Genomic DNA, 20500 nt, shown 5'->3' with positions numbered 1-20500 from the left:
ACGTGTCCCACTAGCTTGCCTTTTTTCACACTTTTTAAACACGGGCATGCTCCAGAGTTCAGCCCAGAGCCAGTTTCTTCCTCCGTGTTCCCCTCACTCCTTCAGTGATTACTTCAGTCCCAGGACTGAAAACACTGTCCTTAGGCTGATGACTCCTGATACCAGAAGGCACCACCAAAACCACCCTCATTAAATCACTATTTTTTTCCTGCTGGGATAACTGCAGTAGGCTCTTTACTGGTCTGTCTACCTCCATGCCTATTGCCCTGCTGTTATTTCTCTTGCTGTCTGGGTAATCTTTTTAAAACTCAGTATTTTCTTCTCACATTCAAAATAAAATCCAATGTCCGTATCAGGTTCTTCAAGGGTATTACATTGTGTGTTTATCTCTGTCTCTTCATCTCTTCCTTTTCCCCTATAGCAGTAGTGGCTTTCTTGCTGTTTCTCAGACCTGTCAACCTCCTTCCTCTTCAAAGTCCTTTGCTATTTGTTCCATCTCTTTCTGATGGTCTTTCTCTTGTGCCCCCTCCCCCAGATATTTGCATGGTTCACTTTCCTCATCATTTAGATCTCTGATAAAAATGTCACTTTCTTAGAGGCATCTTCCCTGTTCTCTTGTATAGTTTATGTGTTTCCCATTTGAGTAAGTTCAATGGGGTTACTGACTGTATCTTGTCTGTCACTGTGTTCCCCAGCCCCTAGAAAAGTGACTGACTATTCTACACAGAAGTAGGTAATCAATGAATATATTATGTGACTAGTTAAGTGTCTAAGTGCTCACAGAATTTTGGGCAGTTTTGCAGATTCTGAAACATCTGAATTTTTCATTAACATGAATGGCATTAATCTCCTTGCTAATTTAGCTTCAAATGCTTACTAAGCAAGCCTTATTTGAAAATAGGGTCATGCTTAATCACAGAAAGGCTCAGTTTATTCCATAACATAATGTTATTCCATAACATTATTTCTGAGAATGTATATTAGCAGAGTCAGTTATTTAGTGGAAAAGTAGGGTAAAATAATATGCATTTCTCTATAACTGCCCAACCAGCCATTTTAGTTTCCTTTCTTAGATGCATTATGTATGTAAGATTCCATTTAAACTTTGTCTTAAAGCAAATACAAGTTTGAGAGGCTTACAGACAGAGGAGAAAGAACATAGACTTCAGAATCAAATCTGTATTTGACTCTTGGCTCTATACTTAGCTAGCTGTATCACCTTAGAGAAATAAATTCTCTGAACTGCGGTTTTCTCGTCTGCAAAATGGGAATAGTACCTACCTTGGGATTATTATAAGACCTAAGTGTGATAATGTATGAAACATCAAAAGTGTCTTGCATGTATAGTAGGTGCTTAAATAACAATAAGCCTTTTAAAAACATAAAAGAAGTAGACAGCACCAAGTGAAACTCTGGTTTGTATACTTAAACCTCTACTGTAACCATTGAAAAAGGGGTTACAGTTTGAAAAAGACCCTTATCAAGGAGTAAGATTGAACAGTTACTTTAACATTTTCATCTATAACCTATGGTTAGTCTTACTCTATAGGAGGTTCTGTTACCATCTGTATGAAAGCAATAAATTTTCTTCACACTATTGGCTGCAAAATTTGCTATAAAAATGTCTATTCTCATAAATGCTTCTGTGCTTAAAGTTAATCATCTAATTTGTAAATTTCAAATATCCCGTGCTATTCAGTATAGTTTCCTGGTTTCATTTCAAGCAGAAATCTTTCCATATAAATTTTAAATAGAGTGGGTTTAATTATCCTTCTAAAGTTAATCAATAATAGAGTTCTTGACGGAGAAGGCAATGGCACCCCACTCCAGTACTCTTGCCTGGAAAATCCCATGGATGGAGGAGCCTGGTAGGCTGCAGTCCATGGGGTCGCTAAGAGTTGGACACGACTGAGCGACTTCACTTTCACTTTTCACTTTCCTGCATTGGAGAAGGAAATGGCAACCCACTCCAGTGTTCTTGCCTGGAGAATCCCAGGGACGGGGGAGCCTGGTGGGCTGCTGTCTATGGGGTCGCACAGAGTCGGATACGACTGAAGTGAATTAGCAGCAGCAGCAGCAGAGTTCTTGAAAGATCGCTTTTTGTATGTGTAGAAAAGGTTTTCCTTAATATGTATCCTGAACTTAAAACTCAAGGCAGCCTCATAGTAGCATCTTTAGTTACTGACCTTCAGGCAGTGTCATGACATTTTCAGTACCGTTTTTGAGTTCAAGTGTAGAAGGGCTGGGGGTTGGGAGAATATTGATGTAATTTCTCTTAGAGAGTTTGGCCTGTAATTGTGATTAATAACAGTCCCTTTCACTATCTGGAAACAGACAGGCTGGTTTGTCTGCCTACAATCATACTGTGATAAATGGAGCTATTTTAACTCTGGTTTTGTGTATCAAAGAAAACAGATGTAGTCTGGAACTGGAGGCTATAGGAAATACAAAGCCTGCTTAACTTAATCTTCATAGCGCTTGTTTTTGTAACTGACGAGCTGGTCAGTTTAAACAACAGCATTTATGTCAGCCATATATTTAATTTCAATTTAAGTTGTTCATTTGCTAAAATTATACTTCAGTCCTTGTCAGGAAACAAACAAAAAAAAATCTTGATTAAATATAACCAGTCTTAGTTTAAATATTGATGTCTTTACCTAACCAAAATTATTTCCTATTATTCAGAGAATAATTATGGGGCAGCTGCTCATAGCAGTTTTTGTGGTCTTGACATAATCCAGTAGTGTCAGGAACTTTAAAAGTAAAAAGAGAGTACTCAAAGTAATGAGCAAAAGATCAGCTTTGTTAAAAACCTATACTGTGAAATAAAAGACATGCAGATTGACAAGGTGATTATCACTATTTATAGATGACATGATTGTCTTTGTAGAAAATGCAAAAAAAAAAAAGATCAGCAAGATTGCAGAATATAAGAGCACACACCAAGATCAATTACATTTCTGTATATTAACAACAGGCGTATAGAAACTGCGATTTAGAATGTAGTATCATTTACATTTGCTCCAAAGAAGGCATTTAAATCTAATAAAATATGTACCCGCTTATGCATAAATCTAACAATCTATATACTGGATCTATGTTCTGAAAATTACAGAATGCTGATGAAAAAATTAAAGGCCTAAATAAATGGAGAGATATGTTCATGGACTGGTACAACACTGGACATGGTATAAACATGTCAGTTCTCCCTAGAGTGATTTACCTATTTAATACAATTCCTATCAAAATTTTGGAAATATTTTTAGTAGATATGGAAGAGATTACTCTAAAATTTATATGTTAAGGTAAAGGAAATAAGATTAAAAAAGAACCACAAAGTCATAGGAATCAATTTATCAGATTTCAAGACTTATAATAATAGTCATCAAGACTGGTATTGGAGGAGTATTGATCCATAGAACAAAGTAGAGAACTGAGAAATAGACCCACATGAATATGTCTGACCAGTTTTGACAAAGATATAAAGCAACCAGTGGAGGAAGTATATAGCTTTTTCAACAAATAGTGCTGAAACAATTGGATGGAAATTCATAGGTTAAAAAAAAAAACCTTGACCTGAACCTCACACTTTATACCAGAATTGACTCAACATAGATCATAGACTTAAGTGTAAAACATAAAATAACAAAACTTCTAGAAAAAACAAAAAGCAAGAGAAAATATTCAAGATCTAAAGTTGGGCAAAGAGTTCTTAGGCTGTTCACAAAAAGTACAGTCCATTAAAGGAAAATTTGATAAATTGGATCTTGTCAAAATTAAAAATGTTTGCTCTGTGAAGGACTCTGTTAAGTGGATGAAAAGTTAGGCTTTTCGTACGTGCAAACCACATATCCAACAAAAGATCTATGTCTATAAAATATAAAGAACTCTCAAAACTCAATAGTAAAATGCAAACAATTCAATTAAAAAACGGGAAGAAGACATGAAGAATCATTTCCCTAAAGAGGATACACAGCTGACAAATATTTACATGAATAGATGTTCAATATCAGTAACCATTGTTGTTGTTTAGTTGCTAAATCATGTCCAACTCTTTGCAACCCCATGGACTAGAGCCTGCCAGGCTCCTCCTGTCTGTGGAATTTTCCAGGCAAGAATACTAGAATGGGTTGCCATTTCATTCTTCAGGGAATCTTCCTGACCCAAGGACCAAACCCACATCTCGTGCATTGGCAGACGGATTCTTTACCACTGAGCCACCAGGGAAACAATAACTATTATGGAAATGCAAATTAAAACCACAAGAGAAACCACTATACACTGATCAGAAAGTTAACATTAGAATATAGTGGCAATGTCAAATGCTGGCAAAGATGTCAAGAAACTAGATAAATCATGCATTACTGTTTGAAATGTAGGGTAGTACCATCATTACATAAAAACAGTTTGCAGTTTCTTACAAAAATCAAACTTGTAACTACCATTCAACCCAACAGTTATGCTCTTGGATGCTTATACCACAGAATTGAAAACTTATGTTCATACATAAACCTGTACATGCACATTTACAGCAGATTTACTCATGGTAGTCCCAAACTAGAATCAGCTCAACGATAAATGGCTAATCAAACTATGGTACATCTGTAGCATGGAATACTACACAGCAGTAAGAGAAAACGAACCATAAACACAGGCTTCAAGTTGGATGAATCTCCAGGAAATTACCCTGACTGAAAAAAAACCAGTCCCCCAAAATTGCATACTGTGTGATAGTATTTCTATAACATTTTTGAAATAGTGAAATTAGAGAAATGGAGAACACATTAGTGGTTTTCATGAGTTGAGTGTAGGACAGGGGTGAGTATAAATAGGCAACACAGGGCTCCTTGTGTGGATGGAAATGTTCTGGATCTCGGCTATTATCAGTGTCAACATGCTGGTTGTGATTTTGGTCTTTTGATAGCTATCAGATGAGTATAGCCTTTCCAGTATCGAATCTTTATCAGATTACTATAAGATAGCAGAAGTTTGTTTTGCTCCTTTATTGTGATTGGCTTTTTCTCACAAAACTTAAAAGTTGAATGTAATATTTTTCTACTGAAGCAGTGTTGTAAATAGTGAGATTTTAAGACCAGACTGTAAAAGCCAATTTAATTCATGATATAATTGAACATTTAACTACTTAACTATTTCAACTATGTCACAGTACAGACAGGTTTGAGAGCTGACAAAATCTATTGTAAGAATGTATTGATCCTTACATCTTCCTCCCCATGCAAGCTACAGAGGCGCAGTCCCAGACAGAGGGCAGGGACAACATCGTGTTTGCCACCTCTTACCTTGTGCTATATATATACCTGTAGTAGCTTCCAGCTTCAGATGTATTTTCTCAGCCACTAGGAAAGAATAGGTAGCTTGGATAATAACCATTTCTCTTTGGACCTCTAAAGAGAACTCTTTCTCCCTAGCAATTTTATGACCAAGACTCTTTTAAGTGGGCTTCCCTGGTGGTTCAGAAGGTAAAGAATCTGCCTGCAATGCAGGAGACCTGGGTTCAATCCCTGGGTTGAGAAGATCCCCTGGAGGAGGGCATGGCAACCCACTCCAGTATTCTTGCCTGGAGAATTCCCATGGACAGACGAACCTGGCGGGCTACAGTCCATGGGGTCGCTAAGAGTCGGACACGACTGAGCGACTAAATACAGCACATAGCACAGCACTGTTTTAAATGCTAGATGTTTGTTAATCTTAGAATGTCTCTACTGTATTATTATATTTTTATAGACTCAGTAACTTTTTGTAGCTGTTTTTTCAAGTGATTAGCAATGAATCCTAATAGGTATTTTCAAGTGTAAGATCTGTTAAAAGTGATTTTAGGTAAAGTTAATTTTTAATAATCTGTGTTGTCTAACACATAGACATGTGTTGTCCTCTGTCCATGGAATTCTTCAGGTAAGAGTGCTGGAGTCCCTTCTCCAGGGGATCTTTCTGACCCAGGGATCAAAGCTGGGTCTTCCACATTGCGGGCAGATTCTTCACCGTCTGAGCCACCAGAGAAGTCCTGTGTTATGGAACAAGACTACAAAAATGAATAAAACATGACCCTTCAAGGAGCATGTGATGTTTTCTATCCTTTTCTGCCCTTACCATGTTATTTGGTCTGCTTACTTGCTTTCAACTCGGTTGGCCACTTGGTTTAAATTTTGAGCTTGTCAGTCTATCTTCTGGGGACACAGAGGAGAATTAACACTTGATTGTGTTCTGAAGACAGATTGAATCCAGCTCTTCTGTTCTGCTATCATCTTGGTCATTCAGATTTTCTTCCTGTTTCATAATCTCTAAAGACCTATTCAAGATCTGTAAGATCTTAGAGCTGCTCTATACAGATAAAACCTTAGCATAGAGAAAAATGACATTTAAAAATATTGAATAAGGAAAGAATCTTATACCAGATTTTTTAATTGCTTTGTTAAAAGTCCATGGTATCTATGAATTTTTCATCTTAGTATCAGAAGTGTCATTAGTAGTAAAAAATAAATCATATAACTTTAATAAAGAAACCAAACATGGCTTTAAGTATTTACTAAACATTAAATTGGGGCTTTCCAGGTGGCTCAGTGGTAGAGAATCTGCCTGCCATTGCAGGAGATGCAGGTTCTATCTTTGAGTTGGGAAGCTCCCCAGAGGAGGAAATGGTAACCCATTTCTAAACGTAGAGCCCATTTCATAATTTTTCTTGCCTGAAAAATCCCATGGACAGAGGATCCTGGTGGGCTACAGTCCAGAGGAACTTGGTTGGCTACAGTCCATCGGGTTGCAGAGTCAGGCATGACTGAGCATAAGCATTAAATTAGACTCGTGCATAGTCATAGTCTCATCTCATGTGTCTTTAAAAGCTGGATGTTAGTATCCCTCAGTTGGAGATCTGTTACTTACTTTCAACATGTACCACACACACAAATGCCTTATAGTACAAGCAGATGGACAACTAAGTCCTCTTTTCTACCCCACATCACTCTCTCCCAAAGAAATATCCTCATCATCAGATCACCAGATTCTCCAAAGAGCCGGAAGTTTCTTGGGGCCAGAACCTCATCTGACAAGGGGTCAGTGTCCCTTTAGCACTAGTTCCTTAAATAAGCCACTAGTAGATTGGTTGGATTAATGAAATCTTATACAAAGTCAGTGCTTAGATCACTTATACAAGCAGGTAAATCTAGAGTTTCTTTTTTAAATGACCTATAAAAGATGCTAAAAAGATGTTAAAAAGATGCTTAAACTAGAGCTTTCAAAATACAGTTGTTAAAATAATGGTTAGGTGCTTTTAACTTTGGTTAAATTCTGATTCTAGGCTTTAGCTTCAATAATCTTCTAAAAGTCCAGCCCATTTCATAATTTTAAAAATAAGTGTATGATAGATTTTTAACCTTATCATCAACTCCATAATTCAAAAGTTTTTAATTTAGCTGAAAAGAATTCTGGCTAGCAGACACTAGATGTGTCCCTTTAAAGATGAGATTATTTGGTAGTTTCTGCTAATTCTTTTGTCCCTTCCAAATAATTTTTGGTGGCTAGACTGGCCACCGTGTTCACATATTCCACACGCGACTCCCATTGCCTGTTCCCCTTGTATACAGGTCAGTTCATTCTTTTCTGTTGATTTCCACACAAAGTGTATTCTTTCTTGGAGCTGTTAACATCCAAAGGGGACTGTTGAGCTATGATTTCAAAGATTATCCCAAAAAGCTTCTATTTTCTCTGTTCCAAAAGTATAACTTTTAATATGTACTGTATATTGTGGAAAAAACACAAAATATTTATTTTATTCTGTCTGTATTTATGAGAAATTCTAAAAAAGTGAACTCCATTCTTAATTAAGCAGAAAAAGAATTTCCTCCCATTATTTTTCTGTAATGTTTATTATTTGGCTGGCTTATGATTTTTGTATCTTTAAAAATATATCTAAGACTCTTAAATACCTGACTTGAGCATTTTGAACATTGAATATATAGAGAAAATGTGAATTGTGGAATACAGGGTCTTTTTCTTATGTTAAGAAATGGTGGGCTTGGCTTTTTCTAGCTCTACTTTTGGCTGTCAAGCTAGGTTTATACTTCTAGAGAATCAGAAGTCAAAGGGATGTATTTGAGTCAGTAGTCATGAATACCCCCACATATCAGATAATCTAGGTCTGGAAAGAGGAATAAGCTTCATGTAGTATGAATGTAGACAAACCTTTTCATGGATAGCTATTCATACAAGAAATGTTGAAATAGTCTTGACCATCTGTTATTTGCTGTTTTCATTCATCCATTCTCCCCTTTAGTATGCTGCTGTTGCTGCTAAGTTGCTTCAGTCATGTCCGACTCTGTGCGACCCCATAGACGGCAGCCCACCAGGCTCTGCCGTCCCTAGGATTCTCCAGGCAAGAATACTGGAGTGGGTTGCCATTTCCTTCTCCAGTGCATGAAAGGGAAAAGTGAAAGCAAAGTCGCTCAGTCATGTCTGACTCTCAGCGACCCCATGGACTGCAGCCCACCAGGCTCCTCCATCCATGGGATTTTCCAGGCAAGAGTCCTGGAGTGGGGTGCCATTGCCTTCTCCGCCCCTTTAGTATAGCATGTTGCAAAAAGGACAGTGTTGTTTCTACCTTTTCTGAAAATGAGTCTGGAAATGTTTAAGTAGCTTCTGTATAGTTATGCACACACGTGTTACATATGTCCAGATCAGTCTAACCAGCTAATTTCTAAAATTCCTAGCAATGAAAATAAAGACTGTACAAATGGCATTATTATTGCTTTGTTTAGCTCTAAAAAATAAAAACCTTCTACTTTCAAGTGTGATCTCCCCTTTGGGATTAGGGCCTTTGATGTTTCATTGTTGTGTTTTAATTTATTAATTCATCTGTGGCAGCCGGAGAAGAAGGTTCTCTAGAATTTTATGAAGACTATTTCCAATAATCTCTTATTATACATGCTCATTAAGCATTTCTGCTTAAGCTCTATTTTCTATTTGTTCATTTATCCTGTAGTGTAGTTGACTTAAGTTGTTAAGCAAAACCAAAAAGGTTTCTCATCCCTTTAATTGCATAAATTGTGATTTCTGACTTCAGTTTAAATTTTCTTATCACTAACAGAAGAAGCTCACAGACCTCTGCCATCAAATCATCAGGGGGTTAAATTCTTTTATCAGATATGTTTATGAGGGGCCACAGCTATGCTGCCTGTACTGCCTTTCTTTTTGTTTTTTTTTTAACTTTCTAGTTCACTAATCAAATGTATGTTAGATTGATTATTGTAAAAGTATAAACCATAGAAAATTTGACAAGATAGATGTGTAAATTATCCTTCTGACAGAACTAATGATGCACTCCAAGCACCTTCTGTTTTCCAGCGCTTGGTGAGTGACTTCATTAAATATGCAATGGCTGTTGGGTGGCTTCTCAGACGATGGTTCAGTTCCTTGTGGAATTGCATTATTACTAGAGGTGTAAAACGAGGCAGACAAGCTAGCTGTTGGGCATCCTGCTGAGGTTCTAATGTGCTCCATCTTGTTGGAGCAGTTGTTTGCAGTCTTTTCAGGACAATTACATCCATAACCACAGGACGCATTCAGTGAAACTATATTACAGATAACAGTGGAGACTGGCATTGACTGCTTTTCACCCCACTCTCCTGAGTTGCTTCAGTGTCGGTGGCTTAAAATAATGACACTTTTACCACTCACAGAGTAGGTTTATTTTCTTTTTAATACCCTAGAGCAAATCTGGAAATAACTGATTTGTAACTTTAAGTGTTAAAATCATCGGATATTTGAGGTGAAAAGATCCTGTAGATTCTAATCCCTTTGCAGATGAGAAAACTCGGGCTGAGGCATTGTGGTGAGTTGTTCCTTACGGAGATAGGAGGAGGACCTGGTAGAACATCTTTCAGGTGGTAGAGATTGCATGAGTAGGAACTTGTACGTTCAGCTTCTGGTTTTAAAACTCTTTTAAACAGAATTTTTCTTTTGAATTTAAGATTTTTTCCTCCTGCTGTAGAGCATTTTCTCTCATCTTAATACCAGCAGTACTTTTTTATTTCCAGAAGCCAAGCAGAATATTTTGCTTTCTGAGAATGTCATGCTATTTATTATTTTAATGACAATTGATGGTTTCCTGGGAAACTAGACAGAAAAGATGGTTTGATTTGAGCTTAAAATGGTATTTAAGATCTCCAAAAGGCAGATACTATGGTGTATCACTGCAGCCTGATAAATGGGAGTGCATTTTAGAATGACAGGCTGAATGGTTTAATGAAAGAAGCTTTCCCATTTTAGTTGGCCAATTAAATCACTGTTGATGACTTAGATCATTAATGAACATTTGTGGGAAATGACCATTTGAATTCAATTATTGAAATAATACATTTGACAAGTACTGACCACAAATAATTCTAGCCATAAATAAGGTTTATCCATTTTGCCACAGATAAGTCAGTATCTTGCTGTGCCTTTTAATGCCACAGCAAGTTGACGTTTCAGAATTCTTTTATAGATTACGTACATATCCTTTCTTACAAAATTTCTACTTAGAAAAGATTATGTTTTTCATCAAATGCCTTTTAAAATATAATTTATGCTGCTAACTGTTATATTCGTTATTCTGAGAATAAATTAGCAGGACATAGAAAACAAGAAGGGAAACATATAGTATGTAAAATCTGATAATTATATTTAAGATGGTTTAGGTATTTGATTTATTCAGTGACTAAAAAAATCTCTAATTCTGGAAAAACAATAAGAAGAAAAATAACTATTATTTGAACATGCAAATTTATTGTAAAGTCACATGGAAAGAAAACGCAAATGGAAAGCTTCATCACCAGATTTTTTTTCTTAAGCCCAAAGTTCAGATTTTTTCAATTTTTTAAAGGATTTTGTTCTTCTCAGAATATTTTATGGATATATATATATCTTGTCATTTTTGCTCTAGTATACCCAAAAAATTCATCTGGATGTGTTTTCTTTAGTTAATTTTATTTTCTCTGAAACTTTGGCATGTTTTGGTAAAGACCAGAGGTGGGTTCTTTTGAAATGCATGTTTTTCTCATTTTGTTATTTGTAAAATGGGCCATAATCTCAGTCCAAGCTTCCTCCATCTCCATTTTATAGTCTGCAGAGAAAGGAGACACTGTGGAGCACAGGCTTCCCCTGGGAATACATTGGGCTTAATGAGCTTGATAGTCTGGTGGGCTCAATAAATCAAATAAAGCAAAACATTTCTCATTTTTGAATAAAAGCATTTATCACACAGTGTTTGTTCATTCATGGTCACAAGATTGATTGGTTTCCAGCATCATAGTGTATATTGAAGCATTTTTGATTTTGTTTTTTCAGTGGGCAAGTTACGGAAGCAGTGGCTAAAGGAAAGTATCTCTGATGTCGGCTTTGGGATGCTGAAGTCTGTCAAGGAATATGTGGACCCCAATAACATCTTTGGAAACAGAAACCTTTTATAATTATAAATCTATTACTATTGCTAAGAAAAATGTCACTTTTATTTTAAGTCTTTAACTATGGTTATACCAGTAATCAAATATATCATGGACTTTATTTCAGCTGCATTTGTTTGTTGGTTTAAAATAAGTTTGTTTCATTCTGTAGTTTGTTTTGTTTCTGCATCTATGGATTGACAGATGGTATTCCTAAATCTCTCTCATTGTAGGTGCATTAGTTTACAGCCAACTGGTTGTCATTTCAAATTTCAGTCAGGCAGCACGAGGCTGGCTACCAGTTGTTCTTTCAGAAGAGGATGCTGCCAGCTGTTTTGTATTGATGTTTCTTCTTGGGGAACAAAGGCAGATTTTGGTGTCATCTATTGTTGCTCTAGCCCCCTTTTTAAAAGAATGTTTTTGAGAAGCAGCTATGTAGGGAAGGATTCCACTGAGGAGTTATATACATGTACATTTTTTTAAGAGTGCATTACTAGTGTGAGTAGGCCATTAAGGGAGAATACCCATGAAAGAGTATAGGCAACCTCTTACTTAGGATGCCTCCAGTTCTGTAGGATGCTTGGCCTATGTTTTTCTTTGAAATTAGTATCCAGTTATGAAACCTTAAATCATTAGGATGACTTATTCTGTCAGGGGACATCTTTTGTTCTCCATATTTCTGTTTCTGCTGAGGTATGAGTTGAATTTGTATCACTGAGATAACATATGGTTATATCCTAATTCATTCTTTATATGTTTTATAAGGAAAGCTGATATCTCATTCATTGTATGTGAAGAAAAGGTTTACCATGAAAGAAATGCCTTTATTCAATTTAGAGTACTGATGTTTCTCATTTCACATTCTTGTTGCTGAGATGCAGAAGAAGCTGCAACAGGAGCAGAAGAAGGAAGACTCCTTACACTGAATGTCTCCAGTTCAAAGAATTGTTTGGCTAAAGAAACGCAGTCATCATTCAGCTACTGAAATATGAAAACCTCAATAGTTTTAATGAGAAAAAAACCTTTTTGTAAAAAATTTAGCCCAAACAACATGAAAAATTTCCATATAAAAGTAAAGTTTCAATTTAGTTTTTAATAATGGTTTAATGCCTTTTTTGAATTACTGGTTTAACCTAAATTTTAAAACAATAGTTATTAATACACATGCCATAATCAAAAGTTTGAAATATCATATTTATTAAATAATAGAACATTAAACACATATAGCAAACATTTTTACATTCAAATCTGCATATTAAAATAAATAGTTACTTTGAATCACTGTCAAGGTTCATGATTCACATTTTGAGATGGATTCTTTTCTTAATGCAATACCTAACTTTTGATAATTTTTTTAAAATTAATATTTGATCAGCTAATGTAAGTCAAAATGCAGACGATCCTTTAAAAGGACACACTGTCTGTTTATGTAGCAACAGCTCCAAAGTATTTTTGGGCAGTTTGATACCTTTTATATCTGAAGTAGCCTTAACCAGAAAAGTGAAAATCTAAAATTGACAAAGTGATATTTTTGAGACTTCAAAATGATAAATAATTTTTAACAAAATTGGCCTCAAACTAATAAAATCTGTAAGCAAATAAAATTGAAATATTAGTTTAACTAAAAATATTTATTTATTATATGCTGCCTCTCTTCATTGGTGATTTATTTTTAATTATAAAATTTCCAGCAGATCTTAGCTTCAAGCCCTTGATATTTGAAATAGTTGGATACCTGATGAGGAAATTAACACTTGCTTCTAGGGTTATAAGAATCTCAGCTTTATAAAATGCATCTATTCATGAAACTAATTTCTCTTAATTGGTGATCAAAATGTAAAATTTAATACAGTACTAATATCTCACTGAAGTGTATACATGTTTCTGAGTAATATTTTTACAATAAAACTTATAGATTCATAAGCAGATCCATTCCTTTGCACGTGATTGTTATAACATCCTTTCCCAGGGAGTTCAGGTTTCAGCAACCTCAGAATTAGGAAATGTAACACCTGAAATTGTTGGTTCACTATTCTACATGAACCTTATGGAAATTAGTGATTTATGCTTCTGTTTTTCTTCTCCCATGCATGCCTAACTCCCCAACCTTGATTTTGTAGTGATGACTACATTTTGTAGTTTGAATCATTTCTACAGGGATGATTTTGAAACACATGAACACTTGTCAGTACTGTTTCATTCTGATTTAGTAAATCAGAAAGCGTTTCCCTGCTTCCACACTCCTGCTGCTGAGAGGTGCCTGAGCATATACTTAGTGTCTGCGGAGAGTTGAGTTCTTGTATACACACAGAAGCACTTAAAACCTTGCCTTCTGTTTCTGAAATACCTGAAAATGGCTTCATAAAAGTTAAAGCCAGGGGATGTTGCTTATGTGAGGCTTGAATAAGTTTATTTATGTAGCCTATTTGGTTTTCAGGACTGTGTAACGTTGATTTGTCTTTCTAAAATTTGTCTTATTTCTAATATTTTATTTGATGATGTCACATTTGAGTTGGCGTTTTAGTGGGAATAGGAATTGCTGCTAGTGAGAAATGGCATTGAATATTAAGGACTCAATATGAACAAGCTTTATTGACCCTTAGAGAAATGGTTGCCTTAATGTTTGGTGCACTTTACAATGTATAAGTGAGTTTATTAGTCTTACACTAAGTAACATGAGCTTTTTTAGTTTTAGTTAGAATTACAAAACCCACATGTTTGTTGTGCCCAGCATTTTACCACAAAGAAAGACGGTTAAATTCTTTCCTATGTTGAGGAATTGGGAGTTTTCTTCCTAAATAGTACTCTTACCTAAAAGCTAATTATGAAGCTGGAAGCCTTCTGGTATACATAGCTGTGTTGATGTATTTTGGAAAACAAAAATGCAATGAAGGATGAGCTTCTATCAGTGTGTGTATTAAAACTAGATACAGATGGTTGCAAGAAAACCTCTGTTTCAGAATATTCCTTTAGTAACTTCTAAGTAAGTCCTAGCTTGCATTTTTGAAAATGACTTTTGCATGTTGGCTCCAGTGATTTTCTGCTGTCATATTCTTTTATATTTTCTACTTCTTAACTATAGTTGATCAGAAAAGCCCTGTGGTCCCAAGCTGAAGCCTGTAACCTCAGCTGCTCCAATGGGCTGAGTTTGGTTGAGCATTTATTCTATGTAAACATAGGACACAAATATTTATTATGCATAGATGCATAAACTGCACATGCGGGTGCTTGAAGCAACCAAGGTGGAATTCTGTGGAAAGCATATCTACATTTTAAGATGCACTAAGACAGGAGTTAAAGACAGCTTTAATAACTTTTTGTTACCACTTAACCTTTAGCAACTTTAATTTTAATTAGGGTTTAGCTCATGGTGTGTGAAAAGCCAAAAATAAGAAGTGCCAGGTTAGGACTGAAGAATCCAGAACCACCTTTGGCTTAATGAGTTCTGGAAGCTTGAAGTCTTCACATTCCCCAATGAGCCACCTGTCAATATATGTGTTTAATCCTTACTAATTTCATATACATTGATGCTGAAATCCAGGAAGTGTAAAAGATTGTTTTAAACTATTGAAATATAGTGAGTGACATAAAGTATGTAAGTTACTCAGCTTTCTTCTCCCTAAGCCAACTGTTTGTCTTTAGTGTGAAATTTAACTGTAAAAGCTACCTGTAATGTCACCAGATTATAGAAACTTATATTATTAATAAAACGGACCTGGGTCTAAGAGATTTTTTTTCTTCAAGGGGAGTATGAAGGTGTTTGTTCTTCTGTTTGCATCTGGGTTTATCTTTCAATTTTAGTTCTTCATCTTCATATTTCTACTAATTTGAAAACAAAATTTTTATAATTTTATTAATGAAGCATAATCAAGTACAACCTAAATATAACTAAATCCTTTTGGATTTATAGCTGAGTATATTGTTAGCTAGGTTTTATTACTCTCTAATTATTTTAAATCAATGTTATATTCCTAGGAGGTGTTTAGTTTCCTGTGAACCTGAAGCATTCCCATTTGAACCTTGGAAGATCCTCAAAGAAAGAGCACTTTTGTGCTCTTCTAACCACAACAATTCCTTAAGAAACGTGAGTAAGGACCACTGAAGCCAAAGAAGCATCACAGAATTAAGTAACTTTAATTCTGTGAGCATGAAAAGATTTCTTTTTGCTTCCCTAAGGAGTTTGCTTTATACTTTTTTTCCCCCACAAGGAACAAGATAATACATTAAGTATCATTAAGAACATTTTTCAAATACTCTGAACTTCCAAAGGAGAGAGAGGGAGAGAGAGAAAGGAAACAAATGTTTTACTGTGGGTTTCTAAGTAGTATATGTACATGTTTTTAAGGCATCTTATTGTTGGTAGTGTTTTTTGTGAGCGCCCTATGATGAAACATGTTATTTAACCATTAAGCAGTCTTGTTCACATATCCAAATAGGACATGAAACACTTGTGCTGGTATACAGTTTCTATAAATAATTATTTTTTGAACTATTTAAAGAATATTCCCCCAAAGCGTACAGTGCCTTGTTGGGATTTTTTTTTCCCCTCCCATGAAATAGCCATTATTTAAAATGAGTGGAAGAGGATAAGTCTTTAAAGACAGAGCTTGTGTAGCAGTTCAAAGCTATTCCTCTTCAAGAACACATCAGGAATTAAGTAGTTGTATGTAGAAACATGTAAGATCCCTTCCACAGTGTTGGTTTCAATCACCTATTCTTGCATATTTAACTAATTGTGTGGTAGACCTGTACTCTTACGTACACCTATTCAGTCGGTGGGATTTACATGTACTTTCTTGCGTTTTCATTCCTGCTGGCCCAACTTAGTAGCCCTAAGATGTCGCTTCGTGGATGTGGCATACTCACTGTGTCATGAAGACACCCACTACCCATTTTAGCTGTTTGCTCACACAGCTCCCTGAGGCGCAGAGCCTGGAGTGGGGGAGGGGGGGTGGGGTTCCTATTCCTTATGTTGTGTGTCACTCCTTTTTTGTGTGATGGTGCCTTCAGAATAATAAATATTTCTGTTTCTGAACAATGGTAAATCTTATGAGAAATAATGTGTAGGTTATGTCTCTTAATTTTTGTCCTTTTTTGCTAAGCCTGTGAAATACTTTGGCTCTGATACAACTTGACTTGAATAATATCTTATCCCGAGTCTTCCTCCAAGGCAGTGCATCTTTCCTGCCAGTACTGTAGTCATCTTTTGGGAACTACACATGGGTAAGCCCTTGTATGTAAGCCATTATACTGCTGTAACTAATGCATACAAACAGTTCTTCTCTTTACATTAATAGTCTTCAAAGTGGATATGTAGTGGGAAGGAAAATTGCTAGGGATTCCAGCGTAGCTTTGTCAATTCAGTCTGAGCCATACTGTTTTCCAAAGGGCTCAACACACAGTCTGTTTACTGTGCTTTCAGTGTATGTTTGGGTTCTCCTTTTACTGCTTTTCCTAGACTGTACTGTTCTATAAGTAAATGCCCATGTGTGATTTTTAAGATGTGCTGGGGAAAAAATAATAAAACAATACCAAAACCACTCATTGTTACAGAAAATGTTGCTTTGTTCTTGTTGATTTCATTTAATCTTTGTTGACAGCTTCATGCTATCCTCAGAGAATAACGACACAGTCTGTTCCTATAAGTAGTCTCTCCAGTAGTGAATGACCAGTAAACAGATGCTGATTTGTCCCTGCCTGTGGTTCCCACACTGGAGGGAAGGTTGGAGCTGTGTGGACTCTGAAATAACTAGGGATTGAACCTGTTAAACCCAGTCTTACTTGGTACATTTCAAGATTATAGCCCTTATATAATAAGTTAGTTATAGTTAAAGCAGTTTTCTCCTTGGTTCAAGTAAGGCTCAGTGTGAATGAACCTTAGAAATCATCTTGTCTTACTTTTGGTCAGCCATAATTGCTACTGAACCTTTCTATCCCCCCAGACCACAAACAGATAACCTAGCCCCCTGAACATTTGTTGTGACCACATGGGAATGTATTGTCTTTCTAGAATGCCTTTTTCCCATTTCTGAAATCTTCCAGAATTCATAAGTTTTTGCCTGTTAGATCAAAATCTGTGTCCTTCTGTCCATTACTGTGACTTCTGTCTTATCTAGTCATAAAGATCGTGCTGCTCTGTTGCAGGGCAGCTCTTCAGATATTTAAAGACAGCTCATGTTCCCCTAGGTTTTTCCAGTCAGCTGTTGCTTGCGTCACTTCTAGACCCTTCACCATCCTCATCTGTCTCCATATATGCCTATTTGATGGTCTTAAAATGAGGTGTCAAGACCTACATGTTTCAGAATAGTTCCAATGATTTCCTTATTCCTTGTTCCAATATTTTTTAGTCACTCATGCATCTGTGCTGGACCTTGCACTGGCACCTCACACTGACCTTGAATTTAACAGTTTGTCTTTTCTGCATGTTCCATTTTGGCCACATCTTCATGGAGGCTGATTTTTTAAATATATATATAAAGCCTCATTATTTATATTTATTCTTACTAAAATTTGTGTCTTATTCTATTTAGTTGCAGATTTTCAAAATTTTAGATTCTTGGCTCTTACAAGGAATATTGTTTGCCCCATCCAGCTTTGGAACAGCAGTAGAATTGAGACATGTACTGTTCTGGATTCTCATCCAAGTAATGGCAGGTCTCTGGAACTCATAGCCAGGGCCTGCCCAATAACACATGCAGGAAAGAGCATTCAAGGGGCAGGGTGCTAGCATTTCCACTTAGCATGCTGTTGTTCACCTCTATTTTTGCATTTTGTCAACAAATAGGCTTTCTTTCAATGAATCAACATTTATGCCAGACACTAAACATGCAATTACATCTACTTGATTTAAATCTCCAGGTGCCAGACTGAAATCCTTTGATAAACCTTACTGCTCCAATTTCCTGTGCTACCCTATCAGAAAAACAAATGGGGTCTTACTGCTATCACATTTACTTTTGCCTGTGTTTGCCCTCAGAGGCCTCTTTCTTTTTCAATATACTTGTAAACTCAACTTGTGCTACATTTTCTGATGTCTATTGATTGGGTGTAGTATTGGCTGATGGAAACCTCTAAATCCATTCTTGAAAAGTTCTGGTATATCCTTTGTACCTTATTGTGCCCACATTAGAGCTGGAAAGATAATTTTTTTTAAATGACTGAAATGTGTTGCTATAAGCTATAAAATAACTCAGGAGAAGTTAGAGTTCTAAGTCTAAGAACACAGTGGAAAGTGTTCTAGCCTGGAAATTGTGTGGATGCTCAATTTTTATCTGCCAACTACAAGTCACTTTTCCTATTTGGGCCTAATATCTTTTGTAAAATAAAAATCTCTGATATCCCTTCTGACTGAATCTGAGTGATTCTAATTGAGTCTCTGTATTTTTGCCTAACACTAGATGTCTTTAGTGGTGAAGAAGCCGCCTACCAGTGCAGGAAACATAAGAGACGTGAGTTTAATCCCTGGGTTGGGAAGATCCCCTGACGGAGGGCATGGCAACCCACTCCAGTATTCTTGCCTGGAGAATCCCATGGACAGAAGAGCCTGGTGGACTACAGTCCATAGGGTCACAAAGAGTCAGACATTACTAAAGTGACTTAGCATGCACTACCCTAGAATTGATTATTGCATTAATAACTAACTTTTTAACTTACCCCTTATTAGCCAGACACTGCTGGGCACTTAACCCTAGACAAGAAGCTCTGATTGTAATCACAACAGCCCTGTAAAGTGGGTGGTATTGTCTCCCTTTTATCAGTGAAATAATTGAGGTTTGCTCAGTCACTCAGTCATGTCCAACTCTTTGCTACCCCATGGACTGTGGCCCGCCAGGCTCCTCTGTCCATGGAATTTTTCAGGCAAGAATAATGGAGTGTTTTGCCGTTTGCTTCTCCAAGGGATCAGACCTGCATTTCCTGCATTGGCAGGCGGATACTTCACCACTGTGCCACCTGGGGAGCCCACCTGAGGTTTAGCCATGATGAATGACACCCACTGTTAGTAGCCGGGAAGTGGCATTGCCAGAAGATGGAGCCAGGTCTGACGAAATCAAGTGCCTCTGTGCTGGCTACTTCACTGCTCTAGGCTGTTTGTGCTGTGTAGTCAGTCAGAAGTCAGATGTATACAGAATTTCTGCCTTTTAAATTAGATTATTAGTCATTGCCCTCCACTGAAAACCACAAGTAAGGAAACAGTCTCCTAAGTACAGAGGGAAGACCGCTCTCTTCGTGACTACATGCCATATAAATACCAGGAAGCCTTTTGTCCCAGATGCTGTCATGCTCTGTAAATGTTTAATCCACAAGGTCCTATGATGATGCCTTTATAGGTTTAATATGAAACTCATAAAAGGAAGTTCTGTGTTTGATGAATTTAATAAATTGGCATTTTTATAATTTTTATATTGTATTCCTTTGAGCTGTACTTAAAAATGTAAGAATAACCTGTTACCATAAGTTATATATCTTCCTATAGAGAGACTAGAAATTGAAAACTATTTAAAGAAATGTTTTTTTATGATCTAAAACCAATCTAGGTTCTTAGGAAATTCACAGTTCCTTAAAACTGCTAATTTGAGAATTAAGGTTGCTGCTGAAGGATTTGAGCGACATTAAGGTACTCAAAAAGTTGCATATAATTTACAGTTAGAAGGAAGGTTTAAATTTAGAATCTGGTAGCTATAGTCATGGTGATTATGTGGTTGGACAACCAAGAACCCAGAGTTACGGGCTCGTCACAAAATGTGTTGTTTGACTAATACTAAGGGTATAGCCCAGTAAATGAAAACAAAAGCTCCAAATGTAACATTAGTCCTGGCTGTAGATCAACACATAAGAGGCAGTTAGTGAATGGTGGATAGTGAGCTGCAAGTTACACCATTGCTAGGAAGCTGCTCAGTGTGGCAGAGGGCACCTTCAGGAAAGTACAATCTCCCAGATGTTTCCAGATCGCTGGTAGTCATTAAAAAAAAGACTGAGGAACATAAGACAAAAGGTTGTATTTTAAAATGCTGCTATTCACTAGAAATGAAAGATTTGTCTTTGGAGATGTTATCTTTTTAAAATCAGGT

At 36.4% G+C, this 20500-nt stretch overlaps 1 protein-coding gene across 7 annotated transcripts in view; it reads left to right on the top strand.

The window, feature by feature from the left end:
• AGPS (alkylglycerone phosphate synthase) overlaps positions 1-19829 on the top strand; it is a 126041-nt gene extending 106212 nt beyond the window's left edge. For 3 of the 7 annotated variants that reach the window (XR_014079395.1, XM_081579591.1, XM_081579590.1), the window contains one exon: positions 15408-16972. Coding sequence is in view for 4 of the 7 variants with exons in the window: in XM_081579590.1 (XP_081435716.1) it covers positions 15408-15428 (21 nt within the window). In the remaining 3 variants the exon portion in view is untranslated. Of the gene's footprint in view, positions 1-11337; positions 13359-15407; positions 16973-18829; positions 18881-19328 lie in introns of those variants that run through there. The other 4 variants (XR_014079396.1, XR_014079397.1, XM_081579589.1 and 1 more) reach the window with 4 other exon arrangements.
• Positions 19830-20500: the final 671 nt, after the last annotated feature.

Source organism: Giraffa tippelskirchi, chromosome 3, assembly GCF_054371585.1.
Source record: "Giraffa tippelskirchi isolate mGirTip1 chromosome 3, T2T-mGirTip1v1.2.pri, whole genome shotgun sequence".
Lineage (NCBI taxonomy): Eukaryota > Metazoa > Chordata > Mammalia > Artiodactyla > Giraffidae > Giraffa > Giraffa tippelskirchi.
The sequence above is the reverse complement of the archived record's forward strand: the minus strand, read 5'-3'. Positions and strand labels throughout refer to the sequence as shown.